The 26865-nt window shown below is 40.9% G+C and overlaps 2 protein-coding genes across 3 annotated transcripts; one reads left to right on the top strand and one right to left on the bottom strand.

Moving 5' to 3' along the window:
* Positions 1-202: 202 nt before the first annotated feature.
* Positions 203-7617, top strand: LOC116190272 (sucrose synthase 3-like). 2 transcript variants are annotated; one of them, XM_031519954.1, is made up of 16 exons: positions 203-445; positions 522-662; positions 799-931; positions 1245-1396; positions 1496-1688; positions 1868-1986; positions 2087-2303; positions 2464-2559; positions 2648-2821; positions 3475-3591; positions 3688-3854; positions 4566-4790; positions 5303-5624; positions 5724-5968; positions 6877-7015; positions 7286-7617. In XM_031519954.1, the coding sequence occupies exons 2-16, from the start codon at positions 565-567 to the stop codon at positions 7322-7324; spliced, it is 2436 nt and encodes an 811-aa protein (XP_031375814.1). In that variant the 5' UTR covers positions 203-445; positions 522-564; the 3' UTR covers positions 7325-7617. The 2 variants fall into 2 exon arrangements, with proteins under 2 accessions (XP_031375814.1, XP_031375813.1); XM_031519953.1 differs by having other exon boundaries at positions 203-662.
* A 2902-nt stretch (positions 7618-10519) lies between these two features.
* Positions 10520-14088, bottom strand: LOC116190273 (endoglucanase 17-like). The gene is made up of 7 exons (XM_031519955.1): positions 13697-14088; positions 13167-13373; positions 12489-12689; positions 12284-12376; positions 11867-12028; positions 11624-11735; positions 10520-11509 (listed from the first exon to the last, which is right to left on the bottom strand). The coding sequence occupies exons 1-7, from the start codon at positions 13991-13993 to the stop codon at positions 11013-11015; spliced, it is 1569 nt and encodes a 522-aa protein (XP_031375815.1). The 5' UTR covers positions 13994-14088; the 3' UTR covers positions 10520-11012.
* Positions 14089-26865: the final 12777 nt, after the last annotated feature.

Below are 26865 nucleotides of genomic sequence, written 5' to 3'. Positions count from 1 at the left end.
GGTGTGCACCTTCTTTCGACTAATGCAATCGAGCCTAATTAGCTATTTTAAAGATAAAATTCTCTTAACGTAAATTTTTTTAATTTACAAGATTCGAATTCAAAATCTTATTAAAATAAAACAAATATCGAATAACTTATGACTAACGTTATATACGTGGGGTGATCCACATCCAAAAATATAAACAAACGAAGTAAGAGAGAAAAATAAGAAGTAAGAACGAGAGCCAAGTGTCGAGTGTTACCAGTACCAACGTCTCACTCGCGCAACTACCAATTCTCTCTCTCTCTCTCGCAGCGCCAACACCTCCGCCCCCGTTTGTCTTCTTCTTCTTCTTCTTCTTCTTCTTTGGTGTCCAATCCGATCGTACGCTGTTCAAACACGCCACTGAGCTTTGAGCATCCCTCCCACCATCATCAAATTCCCCAGCCTCTTCTCTCTTCAGGCACGACTTGCTTCTTCGTCCCTCCCTCCTCTCTCGTTCCTTACTTACTGGGTTGATCAGTCGAGAACTTCCGCAGTCACCTCTGCACCGGCGGCGAACGCCCACTCTCTGTCTCAGTCATGTCGGGCCCTAAGCTGACTCGGATCCCCAGCATGAGAGACCGCGTCGAGGGCACTCTCTCCGCTCATCGGAACGAGCTCATCGCTCTTCTCTCCAGGTTCTGCACCCCCATCTTCCTTCTGTTGAGATCCTCTGCTGCTTTTCTCCTCTTAAAAATTACTGAGCGATTAAAGCTGCTTTTTTGTTGGGTTTGCTTCTCTGCTTTTCTTCTTCTTCTTTTTTTTTCTCTGAAGGTATGTGGCTCAGGGGAAGGCGATATTGCAACCGCATCACCTCCTGGACGAGCTCGAGGGTATCATCGGCGATGATGAGTCGAAGAAGGCTCTCAAGGATGGCCCTTTCAGCGAGGTCCTCCGATGCGCGCAGGTATCCGCTTCCACTCTGCTGCTCCTCTTAACAGTTACTACAGATCATAGCCTGCTGACGGGAACTGAGACTTGCCGGTGAAACTTTTGGCTCTCCGGCAACAGGAAGCTTGTTACCGCACAACTTGCTTTCATGCTTAAATTCACGGCTTCTGATGAGTTTTATGTTGTATGAGAATTTGTCATGTGGGGAAGGGTGGCAGGATTGATTTTCATGTATACATATGTTTAGAGATATCCGAAGAAGATTTCACTGTCTGAACATTGACATTTAATGGTCATTTTCTGATGTAAAAGTGTATTTCTGGTGATAGGAAGCCATCGTATTGCCTCCTTTTGTGGCAATTGCGATCCGTCCGAGGCCTGGCGTTTGGGAATATGTCCGTGTTAATGTTTTTGAGCTCAACGTTGAGCAATTGACAGTCTCGGAATATCTTTGTTTTAAAGAAGAGCTTGTGGATGGGCAGTACGCAACTTCTCTTTCCTTTTCAAACTTCATATTATATGACACAAGATTCGCTCTTAATTTTAGGCTTTGATGATTTTGCTCTCTGGTATATGGCAGGTCTTCAAAAGGTTTCGTCCTCGAGCTGGACTTTGAGCCATTCAATGCAACTTTTCCCCGTCCTAATCGATCTTCATCCATCGGCAATGGTGTTCAATTCCTCAACCGCCACCTTTCTTCAATCATGTTTCGGAACAAGGACTGTTTGGAGCCGTTACTTGATTTCCTTCGGGCGCACAAGTATAAGGGATATGTAAGTTTAGCAACATGGATAGCGATCATATTATCAGATGTCACTTGTTTACTGAAGCATCATTGAATTGTATTGGCCCCACCTCCATTGGGTTGTTTCTGATTCTTCTTTGATGACGGACTTTTTTTCTTTTGAGAGACTGCTCCGTATAACAGATTCTCATTATATTATCTATGCAGACCTTGATGCTCAATGATAGGATACAGAGCGTTCCGAGGCTTCAGTCCGCTCTGGCAAAGGCAGAGGATTATCTTTCTAAACTTCCTCCTGATGCACCGTTCGCTGAGTTTGAATATGTGTATAACTTCTCAGTTGCTAATTTCCTTTTGGATTTAGTTTTATGACATGTAAAGTTCAGGGGTCACATGGTAAAACATTGTATCTGATTTATGGCGCAGATTACAAGGTATGGGATTTGAGAAAGGTTGGGGTGACACTGCATCAAGGGTGCTCGAGATGATGCACCTTCTCTTGGATATCCTACAGGCTCCTGATCCCGCTACATTAGAGACATTTCTTGGAAGGATCCCTATGGTGTTCAATGTGGTCATTTTGTCTATACATGGGTACTTTGGACAAGCAAATGTGTTGGGATTGCCTGACACTGGCGGACAGGTAGTGATTGCTTTCAAAGTTGAGATAAAGCATGATTCTGTCATATTTTCTGCTCTCTAATTATTGGGTTTGTCATCTTTGTTGGATCAACCACTGCAAGTATAGCGTGACGTTTACTCATTTTGATATCATCTTAATGATTTGTTTTCTTCATGTACAGGTTGTTTACATACTGGATCAAGTACGGGCTCTTGAAAATGAAATGCTCGAGAGAATACGGAAGCAAGGATTAGATATAACTCCAAGGATTCTAATAGTAAGTCTATTGCTTTGTTAAAGGAGCAAGCATATTGTCTCTTGACTGATTTATCCCGTCTTTACTAACTCTTTACTGTATCTGTCAGGTTACTAGGCTAATACCTGATGCAAAAGGAACTACGTGCAATCAACGAATGGAAAGAGTCAGTGGAACTGAGCACACACACATTTTACGAGTTCCTTTCAGATCAGAAAAGGGAATCTTGCGTCAGTGGATCTCGAGATTTGATATCTGGCCTTATCTGGAGACTTTTGCCTCGGTATCCCTTTCTCGCTTTTCTTCTTAAATGAGTTTTCATGACTTTATGATAATAAAGTCTTAACTTGAATTTACCACGAGGATTAGAGCTAGTGAATCAATGTTTTTCCTGATTATTTATGCACTGTTTTATTGCTACCATTAATGTCTTTGAGAGTGAGCATTGAAGAATTATTCTATCTGAGCCATCAATGACAGCTTTTTCGATGTAGGTGGTAATTGGTCATTTCTCTCCCACACGTTGGAGTAGCTTCCCTCAGCTCCCTGTAATCTTAGGGAATTTCTGCTAATAATGGCCATCATAGATAATGAAACCCTAGATCACTGACGCGGTAAATGTACCTAAATATCCGATTATCATTGTTGCCCTGCCCTGCTGTATCACCATAGGCATCAATAGAGACTTCACTCCCCGTCATTATGAGAACTCGTTCTGTTAACTTTAGCTCACCAGAGTGACTGCCATTGCTCAACGTGGTTCATGATGCACTGAGCATTCCTTCTGCGGCTTGCAGAGTCCTCCACCACACCTTTCCTCATTTGCAACTTTTATGTCACCCATTAGTGAAAATACCACCAAGCAATCGTTTCACAATCAGATCTGTTTATTTGGAAATGTCTTTCTTTCTTTAATTTGTTTTGGCATTGTATCAGGATGCAGCAAATGAAATTACTGCCGAGCTACAAGGAATTCCAGATTTTATTATTGGGAACTATAGTGATGGAAATCTTGTCGCCTCATTATTGGCTTCCAAGATGGGGGTTACACAGGTATTAGCTTTCTCCTGCTCTCATCATATTTAGATAATAATAATAATGACTTAGTGTCACTCTAATTATGCATTTCCTTGACTAATGTATCTGCAGTGCACAATTGCCCATGCGTTGGAGAAAACAAAGTATCCAGATTCAGATATCTATTGGAAAAAATATGATGAGAAGTACCACTTTTCCTGTCAGTTCACTGCTGACCTATTAGCCATGAATAACGCTGATTTTATTATCACCAGTACTTACCAAGAGATTGCTGGAACGTAAGTTTTTCTCCCCCCATCACAATATCACATTGCTACTTTTATCAGGGCACCGGAGTGTAGTTATCATAGAATTAATTCTTGTTTCCACTTGTGGCCAATTTGAACTGGCATGTTTTATTGACTAGTTTGCTAGTACTTTTTCCTTTTTGAGGGTAGACGTGCTATGCTTCATGAAATGAGATGTCAAACAGTTGGTATCTTTTGACGAATTTTTCATTTTCTGCGGATCCATCTCTGACAATTTCTGACTCGAAATATATGCCCATGAATTTAGACTTTACCCCCATGGTATATCGTGTAAATTTCTTTAAACTAGCTGATGTGGGATTTCTTTGCTCAATTAAAGTGGCTTTCGAACAGTATTTACCAAGGGTCTTATCTTGAAAGTAGATTTGAAGATATCTTCAGCAGATATCAGAGGGGCAACTAGTAGTGGTAGATGTACGAGTTTAGTACGTCTATATCGGTGATAGCTCACTTCATTTTGTTGGTGGCTGTGACAAAGCAATACTAAGCAAGCTTATTTACATTACTGTTTCCTTGCATCAGCTATGGAAAATCGTTACTAAGCAAATTTAATTATTATACTGTTCTCAGGTGCTTCTAAAGATAAAATTTTTCGTCTGCTTGGCTCTATCAACCCTGTTTTATCATGTTTTCATTTTTATAGTACCTTGCTTGTTATTTGATTTATGAGCTTTCTCTCAGGAAAGATACCGTTGGACAGTATGAAAGCCACTCTGCTTTCACCCTTCCTGGTCTCTATCGAGTTGTCCATGGAATTGATGTGTTTGATCCGAAGTTCAATATCGTCTCTCCTGGTGCTGATATGTCCATCTACTTTCCATATTCCGAGAAGAGCAAGAGACTTACAGCATTACATGGTTCGATTGAGAAGCTGTTGTATGACCCTGAACAAAATGATGAGCACATGTAAGTCAGTTATCTTATATATTCTGCTGTGTCTGTGATATCCTTGTTGCCATCCAATGAGTACCCATTGTCCCATCTCTTATGGATATTTGAATTAGGTTGACTTCTTTATGTAGTCCTTACAGATGGTAAATCTATCAAAACCAATTCATATTTGTTTTATCAGCCCAATTTCAATTTATTTGGGTGCATGACCAATTTGGCAGTTTGTAATTTTGCTCTTGTTATTTGCCTGTTTGATGGTCAATTCATATCGAATATCAAAATAGAATCGAAAATTAGCATATCATGTGAGTGATAATGAAAATTATTGAATGTTTGACTTCTTGAAAGATGTCTACTGGTTTTAAAAACAGGATGGTGGCAAGGAACTCTTGCAACATATTTAATATGCCTTCTTGGGTTTGGTCAGAACAGAATGGTGGCATGGAACTCTTGCAACAAATTTTATTATGCTTGTAATGCGATATCCTATGTAATTGCTTTTTGACATTTCGCTTTTACTGTTGCAGTGGAACATTGAGTGATAGGTCGAAGCCCATGATATTTTCGATGGCTAGGTTAGATCGTGTTAAAAATATAACCGGATTGGTGGAATGCTACGCTAAGAACTCTAAGCTGAGGGAGCTGGCAAATATTGTTATCGTTGCTGGTTATAATGATGTGAAGAAGTCCAAAGACAGAGAAGAAATTGCAGAAATTGAAAAGATGCACGACCTTATGGAGAAATACAACTTAGATGGCCAATTTCGGTGGATGTCAGCCCAAACAAATCGTGCTCGCAATGGCGAGTTATATCGATACATAGCTGATTCAAGAGGCATTTTTGTTCAGGTGGATTGTTATTCTGAACTTCATCAGTTCGTTTTTATCTGTCGCTATGTATGATGAGGTGTTGGATGACTCTTCTTCTCCAATGCTCCTTGTTTGCAGCCTGCCTTCTATGAAGCTTTTGGACTTACAGTCGTTGAATCCATGACTTGTGGCCTTCCTACATTTGCCACCTGTCATGGTGGTCCTGCGGAGATAATCGAGCACGGAATATCTGGATTCCACATTGATCCTTACCATCCTGATAGAGCTGCCACTCTCATGGCAGATTTCTTTCAGCAGTGCAAAGAGGACCCGACTCAGTGGAATAAAATATCTGATGGCGGGCTTCAGAGGATCTTCGAAAGGTCAGTAGAACCGTATCTGCAAGACCCTCTTCCCTTGTCTTTGTGCAAAAGTTCACATTTCAACTTGGGGTAGAACAGGAGGGGGGGGGGGGGGGTGGGTGAGATACTGCTCTGGTTGAGGTCCAGCATTTGAAAAAGCGTCCTTTTTCGAACCAAGTACTGTGGTTATGTTTTTTCCAAATTGAAAATGCGTCCTTTTACGAACAGAGTTATTTTTAACACACAGTTTAATAAGTTAATTTTTTTAATGAGGTAACTTTTTCACCTCTCAATCTCCGTTTGTTTTCCTTCTTTGGTAATTTTACTTATAAACCTTTATTTGATGATATTCCCCTGATTCAATTACGTAGTAGAGCCATCTGTGTGATTTGTGGTGTGTTTGGTTTTAGAGTTAAAGTAGAGTTGAGTTTTGATTTTAATTGGGTTGTAATGATTGTATCGTTGAATTATGAGAAAAGTGTGAAAAAGTAATGAATAATTGAGAGAATTTAGTATTAAAAATTGAATTGAATAGTTAAAAAAATTAAAGAAAATGAAAAAAGTAATAGTTGTGTTGTTGACTTTTGTTGTGTAGTAGGTAGAGTTAAAGTTAAAATTAAAAAATATAAAAACTAATCCTAAAATCAAACGGGCTGTTGGTATCTACTTTCATCAAACCTTAAGAGTAAAAACTTAGATATTTATGAGGAGGAAAAGAGAAGTTGGTTTTTTGGGGTTCCACAAGTGAACATGAGGATTGAAATCACATATCGTTCAGCTAGTGTACAAAACCATGGTTTCAATTCGCTCAAATTCACTGGTTCAGGCCAGAAGAGTCCCATCCTCCATTTTATCAACTGCCAATTCGTTGTAACAGTGATTGTCTGTGGCCATGAGCTATCCTGAGCTGTGTTTATGTGGTCGTGCAGATATACCTGGAAGATTTATTCCGAGAGGTTGATGACACTTGCTGGTGTCTATGGCTTCTGGAAGTATGTTTCAAAGCTCGAGAGACGTGAAATTCGACGATACCTTGAGATGTTCTACATCCTCAAGTTCCGTCAATTGGTAAGAACTATCAAGACAATCACAATTTGAAACACTACTTTTATAAGCTGATATTCTTGTACGCTCGGTGCCAGTGCTATTATCAGTGGAGACCACTCATTTTCGTAGGAATGGCCTGATTAATCGTATAATTATGACCTGTACCCCAATAATCCGGGATGCCAGCCCTTGGTGAACAGGGTGTAAAATCAGTTTACACTGTAGAGTAGCTTTCCGTGTATCCCTTTAGGACGGATTTATGTATCACTGTGTAACCGTGCTCTATTTCAGGTAAAATCTGTTCCCTCGGCGACAGACGAGTCACAATGAATTGAGACATCGTGGTATCGCGAAGCACAATGCATTATGTGGTGAGTTTGCATGAGAAACTATGAATTAGCAGCAAATGAATAAAAGTTAAGCTTAAAACCTTGTGCCTGCGGCAGAATCCGTGTCTGGGGGCGAGCTGGCTTCGCAAAGTCCATTATATATGGCAGAAAGAAGCACTGATCTTTCTATATGTATAGTTCATATGTGAAGACTGGATTGAATGAAACCATTGCGCATATTGTGGATTAATTGAGTACCCCAATGGCTGATGCTGATATTTTATGCTCCAAAAATCTCTAGACACAACATTCTAGCGAGTGTATTCTGGAACTGGCCGAATATGCATATGATTATTTCTAGTAAGTCATTGTGATCGTTAATCGTCAACACACGGAAATCGGTGCCACACGGGGCAATAATTGAAGAAACATTTCGTGTTTAACTCGCTCGTCAGTTTCTCAATTGATATCAACATATTAGTAGTGAATTAGTGGCACGTGGACGCTGCCCTTAGTGATGAAATTTCAGGCCAAATTTGTTGGGGATCCTACTTGGTCGCACGAGGCCATTTCCTCTCTGGAGCTCAGAGCTGGTTTGGCCCTACCTGACCGATGAGAGAACTTGATGCGCCGATGTACCGAAGTCGAGTGTCAGTTCGTACCAACATCAGTACAAGTTCATAAATCGAACGAACCTCTTACAGGTCCCAGCAAATTCAGGAGGAAGTGGTTCGGGTTTCAGTAAGCCCATTGACTTGATTTCATGGACCTGGCTCTTCAAAGTTGCAGCAGACATAATGGATTGCTGTTGGGCCAAGTGGTCTTGGGCTTCTGTAGATGCTGAGGCCCAGGAATGGGCTGCTTGCGAGATACCGGCCCAGTGCTGTTTGCAAGACACAGCGATTCTCTACTCATTAGTTAAAGACTAATTTTATTCGAGCGTCGGTTCAGACCTTATCCATGAAGTGCTTCGAGTGGCCTCTCCTACCTTTCTTCGCCTGAGAAAGCGTATACATCCGACGTGATCTAACATGCGAGCCCCCGATCCTTTGCCGTTCCTGCACGAATAAGTACCATATGCCTCGAAATCTAACTACATGATAATATCGACCCCGTGCTCTCCATTAGCTTATTATGCCTCGTCATTTTTCTTCCAAAATATAGCAATAAAGTTAAATTGATACGTCTAACATGACAAAGATTCACGGTGATACATTTAATATTTTCAGTTTGAATGTTTAATATTTCATTCTAAGCGTTTGGTATCTCTATTATTCATGATTAATACAAGTGCATCATAAATAGTAAATATGCTAAATCGATATAGTATGTGTGAAATTACTAAACACTGAAGCTGAAATATCAATGTATCATATTGTCTCCTTGTTCTCATAGAATTTTCAATGTCTAAACTCGTCTCCCAAACCCTCCTACTTTGGGAGGCAGATACGCACCCTTGATTCGCGATGCATTAACCGGTAGCCCATCTTTGAAGACATTCCTCGGATCCTAAGTCCTCACTACGTAGACGCGCCAATGTCCCGTACTAATGTCGGATAACTACATAGAAAAATTTTGGAGGACTTAACTGTATAAGATAATCTATATTAATCAACTGTCACTCTGATTAATTAATCAATGAACCCCAATTAAGGACCATGGCCTCGAAGGAATGAATGTCTTCCTTTGGATTATAGATATCATTATTATTCTTTTTAATTATTGTGTCCATGTCCATGTGGTCTCATACATCTCGTGCAGAAAAGCCATCTCGGCTCTGACTCGGGTCTGAGATGTCTGACATTTGAAACTGCCCAATGGCCAAAGGGGGCAGCTTTTCGACAACTCCCAACAATCTCACATGCCTTCCCCTCCACAAAAAAAAAAAAAAAAAAACCCCTCGCCCTGTCAACGGTCAACACGTCGTTAGACTCAATCCTGCAGTAATTGTTTCATTGTTATGAGTCTCATATGACAACATGGGATTCTTGGTATAACTTGTACCCGTAGGAGGCCGGATCGAAAGGGACAATCTAATTTCATAGCACAATTACTTTGCAATAATTTTATCAGGATATATATAAGTTTCTGCAAATAATATATCCCCCTCTTTATCCTCTCTAATGGTTCAATACCTGAGATGACCTAAGAAGGACTCGTATGTTTATATCAATAATATTTGAATATGAAATCTCTTAGGCTGCGTTTGGTTCACTGGAATGGAATTGATACAGAATAGATTGGACATGGATTAGAATTGACAGAGAATGTAATAGAAATTCTGATGAAATTTATTTATTTTGGTTGGACAGAATAGAAAAAAGGTGAAAACCGAGAATACAATGTAAACAAGATAAAAAGATATGAATACCCCTTTTGTAAAATATTAAAATATTATATTAAATAGAATTAAAAGGAAAAGAAAATGCATTGTTCATCTTCTTCAACATGAAGAAGATGAATAGTACATGGCTCCCCGCTGCTAGGGGGTTCGCGAATGGAGTGAAGGTCGACCTCCTGGGTGGCAGCTTTCTCGATCTCCGCCTCGCCTTTGCGTCTAAGTCGTCTTTAGCGGTCGAAGCCTTGCGAAGGTGGCAGCATTGTCGTCGTCGACGACGGTAGCAATCGACGGCCCTGCCGTGAGGACTTCGAGACTGGATCGCGTGGAGGACCTCCTGGGTGGCTCTTGAGCCACCTTAGATCTAACCTTTTGAGTGGCTCAAGGTCGGACCTATGGTTCACGAGATTGTGGCAAGCCGCGGGCAGTGATGGTGGAGCTTGAGAGCAGTAACGGTTGAACGGTGACAGTGAAGGGGTTGAGCTAAGTACAAGATGGAGATTTAATATCTATTCCCGATAAGAGTTGCTATGGGGGATAGTGGAGTGGGTAATGGCCATGCCCCCTATGGAGGATGAGAGAGTTCATCTGAAATTGCTATTCCTATTCCGGATGCAACGAAACGCGAAAAATGTTGTTCCTTGCGGAACAGATTCGGAATGGATTGACAATTTCAATCAACCAAAACATAACCTTAATTTCGAGACGAATACAAGTGTTATTATATTACGTCTTTTTTCTTTCTATTCTTGCATTACTTCCCCTTCCCTTTTTCACCCAATAAAGAGACTTCTCATATTTGCATTGCATTGCAAAGTGAAGAAAAATGGACACACTTCAAGTCCCGAAGACATATCCTTAACACAAACTCAATAAAGCCCAGTTATAATTAAACATCACCAAAGAGGTTACACGACAAAGCACCCCATTTACCAAAAAAAAAAAAAAAGACAAGCACCCTAATTAAAGATCAAAATAAAACTTCTTCTCCCCCACCCATAATTCCATAATATATAATTTCAAGAAATGCCGTTCTAGGCACGAAATATGACCTTGTCATTTAAGTAATAAAATCACTAATTTAACCCTATCCCACACTACATTAGCCCTCCATATCTACACTTTGACCACATCACAAAGGCTTCCAACTCCACCCTCAATAGGTTTGGGGCTCGAGTCCTTTTTTCCCTTTCCCTTCTTTTAAGGACTCGACCCCATCGACCCAAATTCTACACTACACACGGAAAAGAGAAGAAAAAAACACCCTAACTTGTCGGAAATATATTAAGTAAATGCGCTCGAGGCGTCCGCAACACGAAACAGGAGATTCCACTCCAGAGCCGGTCTTCTATTAGAGCTGACCGAACGAGTGCGCGAGATATGCAAGGGCCCCGACCAGAGGCGCATTGATGTAGGTGGAAGGCTCGGACTGCTCATAATCAGACCGATCATCCGGGAACCTGTCGTTCATGTCGGGCCCGCCCACGACGGCGCCCACCAGGACATTGGGGTTGGCAGAGGTGGAGTGCATGAAGTCGAAGCCTGCGTGGCACTGGATCTTGGCAGGGTGGGTGGCGATGGAGGGGAGGGATGACCCCCTGTGGTGGATCTTCTGCGGGTACCGTGGTCCGTACCCCACCATGTAGGACATCTTCAAGGGGTTGTCCCCCAGTAAGTAGTCCACCTGCTTCTTGGCAATGGAGCGGAGACGGCTGGGGGTGACGGTCGTGCCTCCACAGTTAACGATCCTGTCCGCGGATGTCAAGTATTTGGCGTAGGCCAATAGCAGGAATGAGGTGGACGTCACGTACTGCATGTTGTCATCGCTCATCTTGAAGAGCAGGCCCCCTTTCGTTAATTTCCCCGAGAGAAAAACAAGACAAAAGCTTCAATGAAACATAAAACAAAACAAAAACATAGAGCCGTCACAAACGAGGGACAGAGATGTGAAGAGTTAAATACCACGAGTGTATTGGGTAGAAGAGAAAGAAGCCCCTGGTATCACCGAGCATATGAAGTTATCTGCGTGGCCTTTGTAGTCATGAAGTGATTGCAGCTTCTGCACCAGAAATGCCTACCCGAATCCCCAGCAACAAGTAAAAACGGTCGTATTCATTGAAGGGTCCACAACCAAATATGATTTTCGCGAAATCAATCGACGAAAGTATTACATTGGAGGTAGGAAGAGGCAAACGGTAAACAGACCTTGGAGAGAAGGATTCTTGCACCGACATGCTTGTTATCCCACCCGAACGTGTTGTCGTACTCTCCGGCTCCTAGAGTCTGTCCGTTGATTTGGATGTATTTGAGGAAGATCGGGTTCTTCGTGGCCTTAAACAGCCAAGCTGCTCCCCACAGCAGCTCATCCTACACAGATTTCAGTAACGCACGGGCTTAGAGTTAACATGATAATTATGTATCTTGCACATTCGGTACTGAGTTTACATATTTTACGGGATGTGATTGGTTCAGTCTACTGATGTTGCATAAAATAACGATTTCTTTAAATCATGTGGATGTGGGTCTAGGCTAGTGTGCAAAGTTTTCTTCCAGTCAATCAACTTTCTTTATAAAAAGCAAAAGTGAGATGGTATAATTAAAGAAACAAATTATTAGCTTTACCTCATAACCAGAGTAAGAACAGTAGAAAGGGCACACAACTCTCTTCAACCCATTGCTGTAGGGTCCCCTATACTTATCAGCAAACTGGAAGACCTGCATACCAGTTGAATGGAAACCTCACTTAGCATTGCTTCTTGCGATATCCGAGTACGAGAAATTTGTACAATCTCATCTTATTCAACTAATCGAGATTAGGTAGACTTACCCTAAGAGCCCTTCTGACAAGGAGCTTGGAGTAAGCTGGGTCACTCCTCCTGAAGACCAGAGAGGCCGCTGCAAGAGCAGCAGCAGTTTCACCGGCAACATCAGACCCGGGAGAGTTCTTGTCAACCTTGTAGACATTCCTTGGTGTGTCCATATCCTCGGGTCTCTCCCAGCACTCGTGGTCCCTATTGGCATCCCCTACCTTCAATCATGTAAAGAAAATGAACTTCAACCGCAGAAGTCTGCATATATCCCTCCCATAAGGAGTGACAATGAACACGAACCTAAGTTCTGCTTCCAACTAGCTTAATTTGTCCTGCAGGATTTTTGCCAGCATCCACTCTATTAAGAGGACTTTCCGTCCCCGTAAAAGACTCCTTTGTCGCAGCACTAATTATACAAATTTCCATGAGTATTACTACCCAGCTCGCATAACTTAATTTGTCACAGCACTTAGATTTTCCCGCTCAGTAATAATCGCATTTTGGTTGACAGTGACCATAATCTGCATAGCTATCCCAAAACTAAGCATTTATCTTAGACAAATTCACAGTTTTCCAGTTAATATTGTCCAAAGAGAAGACCTCCCTACATTATATCTAAGAAAATGTTCACGTATACTCTTAATGACTTTCACAAATCAAGTGATAAGGAAGGAACAAATCAAGCCAATCGCAACCTGCACGTAGATGGTGTCAGGATGGGCGGTGGCCTTGAGGAGGTAGTCAGTAGCCCAGCGGATGGCTGCTTTGGCGTTCGGGAGCTCCGACTTCATCAGTCCTCCGAACTCGATGACACTCCACGACAGCATTGTGGTGGTGAAAGCCATTGGGAACCCGAACTTCACGTTGTCCCCTGCATCATAGTACCCTCCGACCAAATCCACCTGCATTGTCCGAATTAGTCCCGAAAATCAGCAATTCACATCCCTCCCTCAAAACACAATCACGAGACATGAGTATGTCACCAGATTTCACATTCCATTCGATTAAACAACAGAAAGAGCAGGAACCCATTTCCCATTCTGTTCTCAGAAGCATGAAAAATTCATCAAACCCACCTCACAATACACTCACTCGACCAAAAGAACGCATTTTTCATCAGAAAAATGGCCCAAAAAAGATGAAAAATCGCACTTTTTACTGAAAATTAAAAGAAGATGGGCAAGCCCGCTTCCACATTGTTCATAATGGGGGAGAATAGACATACATGGGCGGCGGAGCCATCGGAGAGGCCAGAGTTTCTCCTCCAAGTGAGCCTCTGACTGGAAGGGAGCCTCCCGGACCTCTGGCCCTCGAAGAAGAGGATGGACTTGGTGAGGGCGTCCCTGTAGTTGTGGCTGGCGAAGCGGGGGCGGTGGTGGCGGTGTCCGAAACTGTGCCTGTTGATGGTGTAGTAGTAGCCATTGCAGAGCTTCAGAGCAGAGCACAAACAGAGGACCACGAGAATCGCCACCGTGGGGTTGCGAAGGAGGGAAGAAGAAGAAGAAGAAGCGGCCATGGCCATGACTTCCCCTCCGACTAAGAAGCAGAAAGGACTGAAGAGGCGCCGTCCCCCCTTCCTCTGTAATTTATAGCAGCAGAGAGAGAGAGAGAGAAGGAAAAGCTGCCCGGTAACGTCCTGCTAGTTAGCAACAAAATAATTAGCCTCACACTGACCAACAATGAGTGTTCCCGGTTTTGGGAGTTTAATTAGTTAGAGAATTTATCGGTTGATCTCGGAGAACGCAGAGTACGTAGCACGGGCTATCGATGCTGCTTTCTTCGAGGGGATAAATTACATTAATGGTTTAAAAAGTTTTATAAATGTTTTAATATGGTATAAGAAGTTTTTCTTGCTACTTAATGATATAAAATATTTCAAAATTGTTTCAGTATAGTACAAACTGTCATCTCGCCATTGACGCCGTCAAGCCGTCCTTTACAAGACTGTAAATTTTGCACCATCATGTAACTTACGTAAAACATTCTGTACTATTAAGTTACAACTTCAAAACATTTTGCACCATCATGTAATGTCCCATAAAAATCAATTTTGCACCATTAGTATCGGCTTGATGGCGTCAATGGCGAGATGACGGTTTATACTATACTGAAATAATTTTGAAACATTTTGTACCATCAAGTAGCAAAAAAAATATTTTGTACCATATTGAAATATTTGTAAAAAAATTTAGACTATCAGTGTAATTTACCATTCTTCGAGTAAACCGTACAAGAAGATCCATTGATTAGATTGAACATAAAATTTCTTGATTATAATTCAATTATTGGTGTCGCCCACACTAATCCGATTTGTCAAATGGAAGACTCTTACCCTTGGTATGGATCGAGGAAAACAAAGGGAAAGGAAACGGAGGAGAGGAAAAATTAGTTGTATGCTTTACTCCTCTTCCCTTCTCTTCCCTATTTCCCTCGTATCCGAACAAAGTATTAATTTTTTTGATAGAATAAACAAAGTATTAATTTCTAGTTAGAACAAAATCATTATATCACTTCTCATTTATCTACTTTTTTTTTCTTCCTACGAATGAGACTCATGAGTACAGAAAGGAATAAGAAAAGGAGAAGTGAAAAGGTATGCTCATGCACCAATGTGATTTCTCTTCTCATTCATTGAATAATTGTTCCCTTTTTTTTTTGTGAATCCTGATATGGAAAATCCAATTAAACTTCAACTAATCCAGTACAGCCAGGTCGGTTCACTAAATACTAAAGCTCTCACGACTTCAATTTTTCATATTTACAATGACTCGAATTCGTGACTTTGCTTAAGCAGAATAAGTGCCGAATCGTTTGAACCAATTCACATTGATTAAGAATAATTGTTTCATCATTTTATTTATCACCTAAAAAAATTCTCCTAATTTGAAATAAATATGACTATTAGGAGAATTATTAAATGCACCTTTTAGGTGGATTTAATAATTTTTAAGAATGTATAGGTCGATTAATAAGAGGATATAACTGTTATAACATCACTTTCTTCATTTAATATATAATGTTTTTGTCCTTTGGTTTATAATTTCTATAAAAGGTTACGTGAAGTTACTCCATTTCTATTGGGTGTTGAGATGCAGACCAGTGTGGAGGCGTGAAATTGAGGAAATTTTATATGATCCTACGTCAAATGACATGGTAAGAAAGAATCAATAAGAATTTTTTAATGAAGAATAATTATGATAATTATTCGAGTGATTAGCATCAAGTTTTTAGTTTCATGCATTTTGATTGGTGCTTCCTTACGCTACATGGTGAAGTAAGATCACCCAATATCTTTTCCGTGAAATGTCAATTCAGGGCTTGGCCGTTGCCCTATGCATGCAAACAGAGGGCACTAATAAAAAGGACATTCCGAGGGGAGGAAAGGAATTAAATGCAAACAAGGCACAGTGCCCCCTTTCGCACGAGAACTTATGTTACGTTAGCATTGATTGGGTTCCGCCTCATGCCTTTTTGGCTGCCTTAGTCAATTAGCCCTATCCACGTGGCACCTTCCTGGTTTTATAATTTTCTTTTGACAGAATAAAATTTGAGCATTTCACATGAAAAACCATTTACGCGAAGCAAAGGGAGCCTAATTTTCGAAAATAGACTCTCTTGCAAAATATTTTTTAATCTAAACTTCTTGTGTAGACATATTTGTCAGATAAAATTCCTATCACACCAAAAGAAAAAAAAAAGATTTTTAAAGAACACTCAAAGAAGAAATAACGATAGTCGACACCAACGAAGATAAACATGGGAGGCGAGGTTCCTGGCGATCTTTAAACCCCTGAAGAACTCATCAAGCTAGTAGTGGTTGGTGTCGGGCTCATTCCACCCTCCTTGTCCTCTCTCTACACATGTAAAGAGAGAGGAGCGATGGATATCCAATATTGGCCACCACTAGTCCCGTTGAGATTGCCAGTAATCTTTGGAGTTGTTGGTGATTAGGGCCGGCAATATTTGACACGACACGATAACACGACATGGATACGACACGAAATTAAACGGGTTCGGATTGAGATTTTTTGATATTCGGTCTAAACGGGTTCAACCCGTTTAGACACGATTAATAAACGTGTCTTAACGGGTTGGACCCGCATAACCCTATTAGACATGATTAAACCTATTTATTTAAACGTGTTTAATCGTGTAATCCGTTAACCCGTTTATCTAATCGAATTTACCAATATACCCTTCCACTAACCCTAATTTTGAAATTCCTCCTGCACAGGGACAGGAGGACGAGAGGAGAGTTTATGATTTTTTCTGAAATCAGAGTTCATGCCCTAATTTTGAAATCCCTCCTAGCCTCCTGTGCGCACCCGAATTTCGTCTCGTCGGGGCACGCATGCGCGCGTCTAAATGCAACGCGGCTTGGGAGTGTCCATCTTCCCGGGGATGCGCGACGGACGCACGTGAGAAGGAGTCGCCACTACCTGTTTACAACCCTAAGGTCGAGGGCCGGTAAGTTGCCCGGGTCTAGGGGTACAGGGTACACCTAATTGCTAAGGCATATGGTCTGCGAAACCCGAGGTTCCGAATTCGGGGGTTCTGTTACATGCGAGCCTATATCTCGCATGCCCTATTGGTACTCTAGCTTGTCTAGGTTTGCCATTTTTTATTTAATTACCGCTTAATTAAGTTCCGCTCATCTTACGCGTTTTGACACCGTAAATTCGAAGAAACACTCCGACCGTCCGCTCTCCGATCGGGATTCTTACATGAATAAACGTACAACATAAATCCTTACATTGTCATCTCAAATAAATAAATACAAATTATAACAATTGAATCCCAGTCGGTTCGCGTTCAGTCATTATTCCACTCGTGCTCACCGTGTGGTTTGAAAAGACTGAAATTGAAATTAAGGTGCGCACTCGGTGTTTAGGGGATTAGATCCCGTAATCTACGATTGGGGCGTTGGACCCCATGTGAATCGTATCCTAAAGGATCGGGCTCGACCCGCATAACAAATAAGTGCAATAATGCAACAAGTAAGCGCAAATAAACAAACAATGAGATTTTGTTATTGCCTAATTTACATGAGTTAATCAATTATTATCCGGGGTATCTTGGCATACAAATCCTACCCTAAAACAAACAAACAGGATGATAGATAGGGTATGTAGCATTCGGCATCATTTAACGGACTCGACAGACATGATGTTCATAGTCAAGTCTCGAATGTGTGGGTTGTTTTTAGATTATTCTGTATCGTAACAATATAGCTTTTACAGATTAAAAGTATTTTCGCCTAGAACCCAAAACCTAACCCTCTACTTGACTATTTGCCCATGTTTGATTAAGCCGAGTTTGTGATTAATTTGTTTTCCCATATTTCAACCAGCTCTAAACACAAACCTACGCTAACAGGAACCGATAATCATGCCATTGAATCGGTAAATATGTGTGTGCATGAAAATTAAGATTACGTTGTATGTATCTCGGTGCTTTTGAAATTGTGAATTTTGAAAAGGGCATGACTAACAGTTCTTGAACTGTCGACGCGATTACAAATTATTAATCAATTCGTGCAATTCAATTAAAGAAATCAAGTGATTTAATTTAGCCAAATTTAACGTCCCGATTATCTCGTATGTAGAATTTTAGGTTAATTAAAAACTTACCGAATGCTTTAGTCTACGGATTTCGAACCGTCGAGATAGCCATTAGTTGACCGCCAGATAAACTCTAATTTCCGACATGGTCACATAATTACAAAAATGAAATATTTAAATGGGGCACGTACATTGTCGGTGGGTGATCCGAGTAGGAAAAGGTCGGATATTTTAGAAAATGTCCAGGGGACTGAATTGAACGATTTTAAAAGAGCAGGGACTGATTTGAAAATTCTAAAAAAATTGGGGACTGATTTGAAAATTCTGAATAAATTAGGGACTGATTTGAAAATTCTAAGAAATGGGGACTGCGTAAAAAAATTACTGAAAATGTCCTAGGACTTATTTGAAATGAATTTGAAAATCGAGATCTATCTGAAAATAAAGAAAATGACCCCAGGACTAAACTGAAACAACTTGGAAAGTTCCTTGGGATGCTTGAAAAATTCTGGGAATTCCAGGACTGATTGGAAAATAGTAAAATGACTGGGACTTGATTGAAAATAAATTTTGAAATTCGGGGCAGATCTGAAAAGGGTGAAAAATGGCCCAGGGACTAAACTGAAACAACTTGGAAAGTCCTTTGGGATGCTTGAGAAATTCTGAAAAATCCAAGGACTGATTGGAAAATAGTAAAATGATCGGGACTTGGTTGAAAATAAATTTTAGAGTTCGGGGCAGATCTGAAAAAAAATAAAATGAGTCCTCTGGACTGAAATGTGACAAAATGGAAAGTTCGTAAAATCGAGTTCGGGACAAATCCGATCACCCACACGACCCAAGAACACTCATTTCACATTATATCCATCAAGTAAGCAATAATATTCAGGAAAGGAGCCCTAATCATGCCACTAAGTCGATAATTTACCTAGTTCGGAAAGTTGAGGGGTTTCTCTGTAAAAATAAAAAAAATCGCCGGACAATCGGGTCGGATCGGATCGGTTCGGACTGCCCGCCCGAAGGGAGAACCGCCCGGAAGAGCTGCAGGACCGAACCGGAGCGTTGGGCCGAATGGGCCGAATTTCTAGGCTTGGGCTGGGCCTGCAAAAGAAACCGAACTGGGCCGAGGCCCGTTAACCAAAGGCGGTCGGGATCGGGGGGCAACGGCGGCCACGGAGCTGCGGGTGGCGGTTCTCGCCCCTGGCCGCCGCGATGAAAGCCGGAATGGACGCGGGAGATAGCTCTGGACACCGCCGGCCCTCCGCCGTGGTCGATCGGGACCTCACCGGCGCTTAATCAGTCGGAATCGGGGGAAAAGCCACGGTTTTTCGGCGAGAGTTCCGAGTTCTTCGACTTCCAAATTCGCCCAAATTGAGAGCCAATTTTCCGTTTGTTTTTACTGGGTCGTGTTCGTGTTCCCCCAAATTAACTTTCTGTCCATTTAATTTCAATTCCATCCCCTTTTCCGTTAGGATTTCGGCCGATTTTGGCGGAAATCGCGAAAATCGCGATTTGGGGTTGCTGGGCCGGCGGGGATCGAGGGCAGCCGGCGAGCGCTGCCCGGCCCTTGCCCGGCCTGCCCGGTCTGCCCGAATCTTCTCTTTTTTTTTTTCTTTTTTTTTTAAATTAAATGGCCGGCGGGTCACGGGCAGCCGGTCAACGCTGCCCGGCCCCTGCCCGGGATTTGAATTTTTTTTTTATATAATACATATATATATATATAATTTAATTTAAATTAATTAATTAATTAATTAATTTAAATTAATTAATTAATTAATTAATTTTTTTTTTTTAGAAAATGTAATAAATTGAAAAAATGACGATTTTGCCCCCTTGAAGCCGATGCACCGAAATGGGGTGCTGACACCTCCTGCGGTCCTGCCTCCTGTCCTGCTCCTGTCTCCTGCCTCTCGACCCTGCGACCTCGGACCCCCGTGACCGCGACCCCGCGAACCTCGACTCGAGCCCTCTCTCCGACCTTAGAGACGACGTCAACCTCGAACCCGGCTCGAGTCGCTCGACTCCGTGACCTCAGCGCAGCGACCTCCCCCCCGCGACCCTCGAGTCGTCGACTGTTAAGCCCTCTCTAACTGTTCAGATGTTGCGACGTCGCCGAGACCTCAACCGCACGACCTTGACCTTAGGTATCGTTGCTGGCTGCTCTGCAGACCCGTCCGCTGCACTCACCTTCCCTGCGCTGCTTTACTCAGTTTGTTGCATCTTTGATTTCGTCCAATTTGGCACTCTGTTTTGTTGCATAGTTGATTCTGTGCAGAAGAAAGATTAGATGTGTTTAGGTGTTGTTGATTAGAGGTGTTGTTTAGGTGCTGCTAACAGAAGAAAAAAAAAGGAAAGGAAAACTGGAAAAGGACTGAAAAAGAAGGAAGAATGTATCTATCCAGATTGATTATACAAGTCGCAGTGGTTGTCCCAATTATATGGTCCCATGACATTAAATAAAGATGCGAACTTTATCAGGTCCCTCATATGTTTTAATGGCAGAGAAGAGGAAAGGTTATACAAGTTCTTCGATCGGAACATGTGTGTAGATGGACGGCATTGGTCGTGTGGTATCCATGTAAATCGAAATTAAACAAGACGTTTTCCGAAATTTCCTAGCTGACTAATATCTCATTGCTGCCTCTACCGCCACTAATTTGCTTGGTAGCTGTACCATTCTTGAAAAAAGATTTAATCTGCAGTATGATTTATATTATATTCCCCAGCTGCTATATATGCATGTATATGTATATTGAGCATTAATCTGTATATATTCAGATATTGCTTAAATACACATTTCTTCCTACCCGACAACATAAGAAATAGAAAATGAACACATAGTTGCTATATAGTTTTCTTCCCATGGGTAGGTTATGCAGGTGAATAATTACTCCTCCTACGACTAAGTGTTATACTGCAAGCCCCATTTCGATCAGCTCTCCAAGATGCCTGGACGATTAGATAAAAGCTTTGAAGGTGATTGTGAACATATATATTTATATGTATTTGTGCTCCTTTTGATAGTGAATGCCTACTTTGGAAGCATCAATGATATGATGCTATTACATGTTATTGTAATCTTTTTTTAAGACTTAAGAGTAGACTTATATCTCATGATCTTTGTACTTCCTAAATTATGATCCATTTCTATGAATGAAATGAGCATGGTCGGATTTTTTAGAAATTTCTCATGAATTTTTAGAAATTGTTAGAAATTTCTGTTCGGAATAAACAGTTTGTAATCGTGTTAATGTGTCAAATGAACGGGTCGTGTTAACGTGTCGAATAAACGGGTCGTGTTAACGTGTCCGTGTAATCGGGTTGATAGGATAAATGGGTCGTGTTAACGTGTCTGTGTAATCGGACTAATCGAATAAACGGGTCGTGTTAACATGTCGAGTAATCGGTTATAATCGTGTCGTGTACGGATACGTGTACCTATTATGACACGGTTCGATAAACAGGTTTAAACGTGTCGTGTCCGGGTTGACACGAATATAAACAGGTTGTGTTCGTGTTTCCAAAACCTGACCCGTTTAATAATCATGTCGTGTACGGGTTATGATTTTGATGACACGAACCTGTTTAGACACGACACGTATAAACACGACACGACACAAATTGCCAGCCCTATTGGTGATCAACCAATGAAGCCGCTTTGTGCCATTCGCCTTTGGAAACTTTCCTTCGGTCTCTTAATTCACGAGAAGTACAAGAAGGGGGAGATTGTAACTAGTTTGGGCTCCAATAGTGGACACCTAGGCCACCACCCTGATCTAGGTTATTGGCTACGCTAAAGATTGGCAACAACCTCGCGGTAGTAGTGACTGAAACGAGGCCCCCACCGGCCGTCGTCCCACTCTATTATTGTTTTCTCTCTGTACATGAAATGAGAGAGGCAACAAAGAAGGGGTGATGAAAGTCCAATGCTAATTGCCATTGCCGCTCTGGGTGAGGTCGTTGATAATTTGTGAACAAAGAATGGGGTTGTACCCCATTGCCTCTCCCTCCCTCCATTTGTGTCCTCTTTGTTTTTTTTTTTTTAATTTCAGAAATTACTTAATGAAATAGACTAAAAAGTTAATTATGAAATATTAAAAATAGATAAAAGTTAGTATAAATGAGGTGATTATGGAAATATTTGGTAAGAAAGACTCGAGATACAGTTTCAAAAGTAAATCCAATTTCGGAAAAAAGAATTGCAAAAATTCTATATATTTTACTTATCATAAGTTTTTCACAAAATATCATGATCATTAACAAATATATAATACATCACGACAATATTTAACAATACATTTGTTGATCTAGTATTTAGTGGATAGTGGAAACTCCATTTACTTTTGAGCATTGTTGATGAATAATGATATACATGGTGGATCGACTCGGCACAATTTAATGTGTGGTACCTAGTTCTTGTTAATTTTTATGATTTGCTCTTCTCGTCTCTCTTTTATCGAATCATCTTAATGCCCCCATAAATTCTCCAATGTTCCATGTTCTAGTCTCTATCCATTGATATTGTCTTACCAAAGCGTCTTCCTTGAGGTGCCCAATTCCACAGTTGTTCGCTATTGATGCAACAGAAATAGCGGCAAATCGATACTTGGAAGAAAATAGGTTCTGATAACTCTATCTCAAGGGAAACGGCATCCGGAGCAAAATTCACTTCGCCGTGATTTTTCGATATTTAAGGCAAATTCTATCGTTTAGGGCCTCAAACGGGCATTTTATCGTTTTTTGGATGTTTTTGCAATTTTAGGAAAGTTTATTTCTTTTCATGCAATTTAGGTATTTTTTTAATCCCTATTTAAGTTTTATAAGCCCTAGAGCTAAAACGTTTGTCTTTTGATCAATGAATAAAATTAAGAGCTTTTGTGCTCTTTGCCCAATATCGGAGTCGATTTGAGTTTGATGTCTATTTCCTAGTATTCGTAGAATCAACAGGTAGTAGAAGGTCATAGTTCCGATATTCGTGCGCGAATCAACGGGTCCGTGACGGGTTACTTGCGTGTACGTTGCGTTAGCTATTTAACATTAGATTGCTTGTTCTATGCATAATCACTTGAGTCTCTTTACTCGATTTTGTATCTTATATCCTTTTCTTTTTTGGTTTTCGAGGCTTTAGCTCCATCTTCATTGGAAAAAAAACACCAATACAAGCATTGTTGAAACAAGATACCCAAACGATATTAGAACAATGAGAAATTGAAAAATGAACGACACCAAATATACGTGGTAAAACTATCAGGTTGAGCAAAACATTCACGGATAGAGCATGAGTATACACTAGATCGAAAACATGAGATTACAACAGAGTTCACATTTGTGTTTCCTAACCCCTTATAAGACCTAACTCGAGAAGAGCCTCTAATTCTCTAATACTCACAATTCTCTTACTCTACGAACCCTAAAGCCTCTAAGAGAATAACTCGAGAATTTCTCAAGAAAATTACACGTGATTCACTTAAGGTAAATTGTATTCTAACATTCTTCCCATATTTATAGACAAAACTCATATCCCTAGTATCAAATATGTACTCTAAATACCCAAAGAATATATTCTAGAATATCTATCTCTAAGGAAATTCTAATTTATAACGAAATCGCACCGGAAAATGGAACCACGAGAATATCTTTTACTTGGCCATTTGTGCTTCAGCACGGAAAACTATGCCTCGACACTGAATTTCTGGTGCCTCAGTAAAACTTTGCCTAGGCACACTCTAATCTTTGCCTCAGCATACTCTACAGCTTCTTCATCCTTCTCTTTGACCAATCTCCATTCTCGTTTTTGGGTTTTCGAGTCTTCGATTCATTCGGATCTTTGGGGCTTGACGTGAGATGTCTCTAACAAATCTTCACCATGGCTCGCATTGAGCCAAAACCACGATCTAACTTCACATACTGGACTGCTCTATCACAGCCCTCACAGGTTCAGTCCTTGCGAGCTCCACCTCCACTTTTGTACGTGCCACTCAAGTCCAATCCACCCATGGATATTTCGGGGGCGTTGGGCTTCGTCGAAATTTTTGCATAACTTTTACCGATCATGAGACAAGCCAAATTTGCAATGGTTTCAACATTCTCCAAAACCACTAGTTCCCTAAGCCCATTTTTTTCAGCGATGTTGACTGTTTCCCCTGCCCGTCTTTTGCTCGTGAGCTACTCAATAGGGAATGATTTCTCCTCTTGGATCTTCCAATCTAAAGATTCTCTATCAACACGGGCTGTGTTTTCAAGTCTTTAAACTCCATCTTCTTCCAAGGTCTCGCATTCGCACAAGACTCCACCTTCACCGAGGATGCACTTTTACACTGCTTGGCCAAGATAGCTTCGTCAGAAGTAACATATCTTCTTAAGAGGGCTTCCGAGGACTTACCAACCATCGTACACTCCTTGCATTAGTTCACCCTTCCGTACCCGAGAACATTCAAGTACTTTTCTTTAGGAGTCCACTCTATTGTTGACGTAGATCCGGTTTTATCCTGCAAGACATACGGTCCTTGCAGCAGCACCCCTATTATTAATACGAGAGCATCTTCCCAGATTTTCATGACTCCGTCTTGGATCTTGTACTTACAACTAGTAACATCAAGACTCCATAACAAGATCAAGTTTCTCCTTATACTCGGAACATGCCTAACATCTAACAATGTTACCTCACTACCATAATATATCTCAAATTCAACTCTACCAACCTCGAATATCACATGTCTCACCAGCCATAAAAATTCTACCACTTTCTGTCTACCGATAAGTAGTAAACAATTCTCAGTCATGACTACTAAAACACATAGTGTACTTGGCTGACCCGATGTAGTGAGGGTTTTTGTCCCCCTATTCGCTGCAACTTTAAGAATATCATCTTTTACATCGCTTTGCTCGGTCACCCTTATATTTGTCGTTGCCTGGACTTTCTGCATTGGACAATCCGTTATGCCTCTCACAATAGTTCTCTCATCGTCGTTCCCTTGGTAACCGGTCTCCTTCTTCCGCAACTCTTTCGAGTTAAACATCACCTTGATGTCTTGAAGGTGATTCTTGTTCTCCCATGAAGCTTGGTGATGACAAACCTCTCATGGGACTCTGACAGAATGCTCAACATTAACAAGGCTTGATCCTCATCCCTTATCTTGATATTGATGTTGGTGAGACCCATCATGATCTTCTCGTTCGATGACAGGGTCGTGGGCGGCTTACTCTCTCCTTCTAGTACTCCTTCAAGGTCGTGCTCCACCATTAAAGCCTTCATCTCTATCCTACACAATTCGATGTTGTTCATCCCATCAAATTTCTCCACCTCGAATCTCATGCCTGACATCTTCAACCACTCCGAGACCTGTGCTCTAATACCACTTATTGCAACAAGATGCCCAAACGAGATTAGAATAACGACAAATCGAAAAATAAACGACTTCAAATATACATGGTAAAGCATCAAGGCGAGGGAAACATCCGAGAACAAAGTAAGAGTATCCACTAGATTGAAAACAAGAGATTACAACAGAGATCGCACTCTTGTTTCCCAATCCCATAAGACTCAACTCAAGAAGAGTCTTCAATTTTCTTAATACTCACAACTCTCTTACTCTATGAACCATAGAGCCTCTAAGAGAATAATTTGAGAATTTCTCAAGAAGATTGCACATGATTCACCCAACATAAATTGTCTTCCAATGCTCTTCCCATATTTATAGACAAGACTCACAATCCTAGTATCAGATATATACTCTAAATATCCCCAATAATATATCCTAAAATATCTATCTCTAAGGAAATTTTGAGTTACAATGAAATCTCACCAAAACGGAAAATGGAATCACGAGAATATCTATCACTAAGCCATCCGTGCCTCAACATGGAATACAGTACCTCAGCACCGAATTTCTGGTGCCTCAGTGAAATTGTGCCTAAGCACACTCTGGTCTGTGCTTAGCACACTTTACAGATTCCTCATTCTTCTCTTTGATTAATCTTCGTTCTTGTTTTCGGGTCTTTGAGGTTTCAGATCTCTCAAATCTTCCGCGCTTGATGAGAGACATCTCTAACAAGTATGATTGTGGGCTGTACTTGTAATTATATATTAAGATCCAATGCAGTGTATAGCCCTTATAAACTGTGAGAAAGTGACTCAATGGCAAGTTTTGGAAATGGAATGAAATATGAGTAATAAACATAAAGCGAAGGGAGAAGTATGGACGGATGATATAGGTGATTTGGGCTAGAGGGGCGTGCTGACCATACGTCCATGGGCAAAAGGAGGCAATTCGTCTAATTCACAATGAGCAACAAATTTTTTTTAAAATTATTATTATTATTATTATTATTGTCTTTTTATAAGTATGAGAAACATTGTTGGAGGACTAAGTGTGGAGACCCAAGAACAAAAGCCAAGCCCCAAATCAAATTACAAGCTCTCTCACTCTTAGTAAGCCGAATAAAGGCCCTTTCACTTCTGCCACCTTCATTGAAAGTCCACTAATCGCCTTGTTTAAACTTTAAGTTGAGCCAGGTTTTAAATCCGGTCGAAAACATAAAATTCAAGACACACAATACAACAGGGGTTCAAAATTTTCATTGGAAACTCTTCATGAGCAAGGCCAAGTCAATGCCTATGATCAATTGGTTTCGGCCAACAGATTGAGAATACTCGTGGTCTTTCAAAGGGAAAAATGTGGCCTTTAATTGATCTACAATAAACGGATCATTTTCCATCAGGTGTATGAAGGAAACAACTTATCGTTAATTCACTATCTGTTTCCTGCAAAAACTATTTGCCTCTAATTCTCTACAGAATGTAGAGGACAGAAAAGCCCCCTCTTCTAATAGC

The sequence above is a fragment of the Punica granatum genome, unplaced genomic scaffold, assembly GCF_007655135.1.
Source record: "Punica granatum isolate Tunisia-2019 unplaced genomic scaffold, ASM765513v2 Contig00410, whole genome shotgun sequence".
Classification (NCBI taxonomy): Eukaryota; Viridiplantae; Streptophyta; class Magnoliopsida; order Myrtales; family Lythraceae; genus Punica; species Punica granatum.
The sequence above is the reverse complement of the archived record's forward strand: the minus strand, read 5'-3'. Positions and strand labels throughout refer to the sequence as shown.

What these genes read in the sequence shown, in the direction of transcription:
- LOC116190272 (XM_031519954.1), top strand. Translation starts at nt 565, where the DNA reads ATGTCGGGCCCTAAGCTGACTCGGATCCCCAGCATGAGAGACCGCGTC. An exon ending in TAACTCCAAGGATTCTAATA is followed by an intron (nt 2,560 to 2,647) that starts GTAAGTCTATTG and finishes TGTATCTGTCAG; the next exon opens with GTTACTAGGCTAATACCTGA. An exon ending in ATCTGGAGACTTTTGCCTCG is followed by an intron (nt 2,822 to 3,474) that starts GTATCCCTTTCT and finishes GCATTGTATCAG; the next exon opens with GATGCAGCAAATGAAATTAC.
- LOC116190273 (XM_031519955.1), bottom strand. Translation starts at nt 13,993, where the DNA reads ATGGCCATGGCCGCTTCTTCTTCTTCTTCTTCCCTCCTTCGCAACCCC. An exon ending in CTGACACCATCTACGTGCAG is followed by an intron (nt 12,690 to 13,166) that starts GTTGCGATTGGC and finishes ACATGATTGAAG; the next exon opens with GTAGGGGATGCCAATAGGGA. An exon ending in CAAGAATCCTTCTCTCCAAG is followed by an intron (nt 11,736 to 11,866) that starts GTCTGTTTACCG and finishes GGATTCGGGTAG; the next exon opens with GCATTTCTGGTGCAGAAGCT.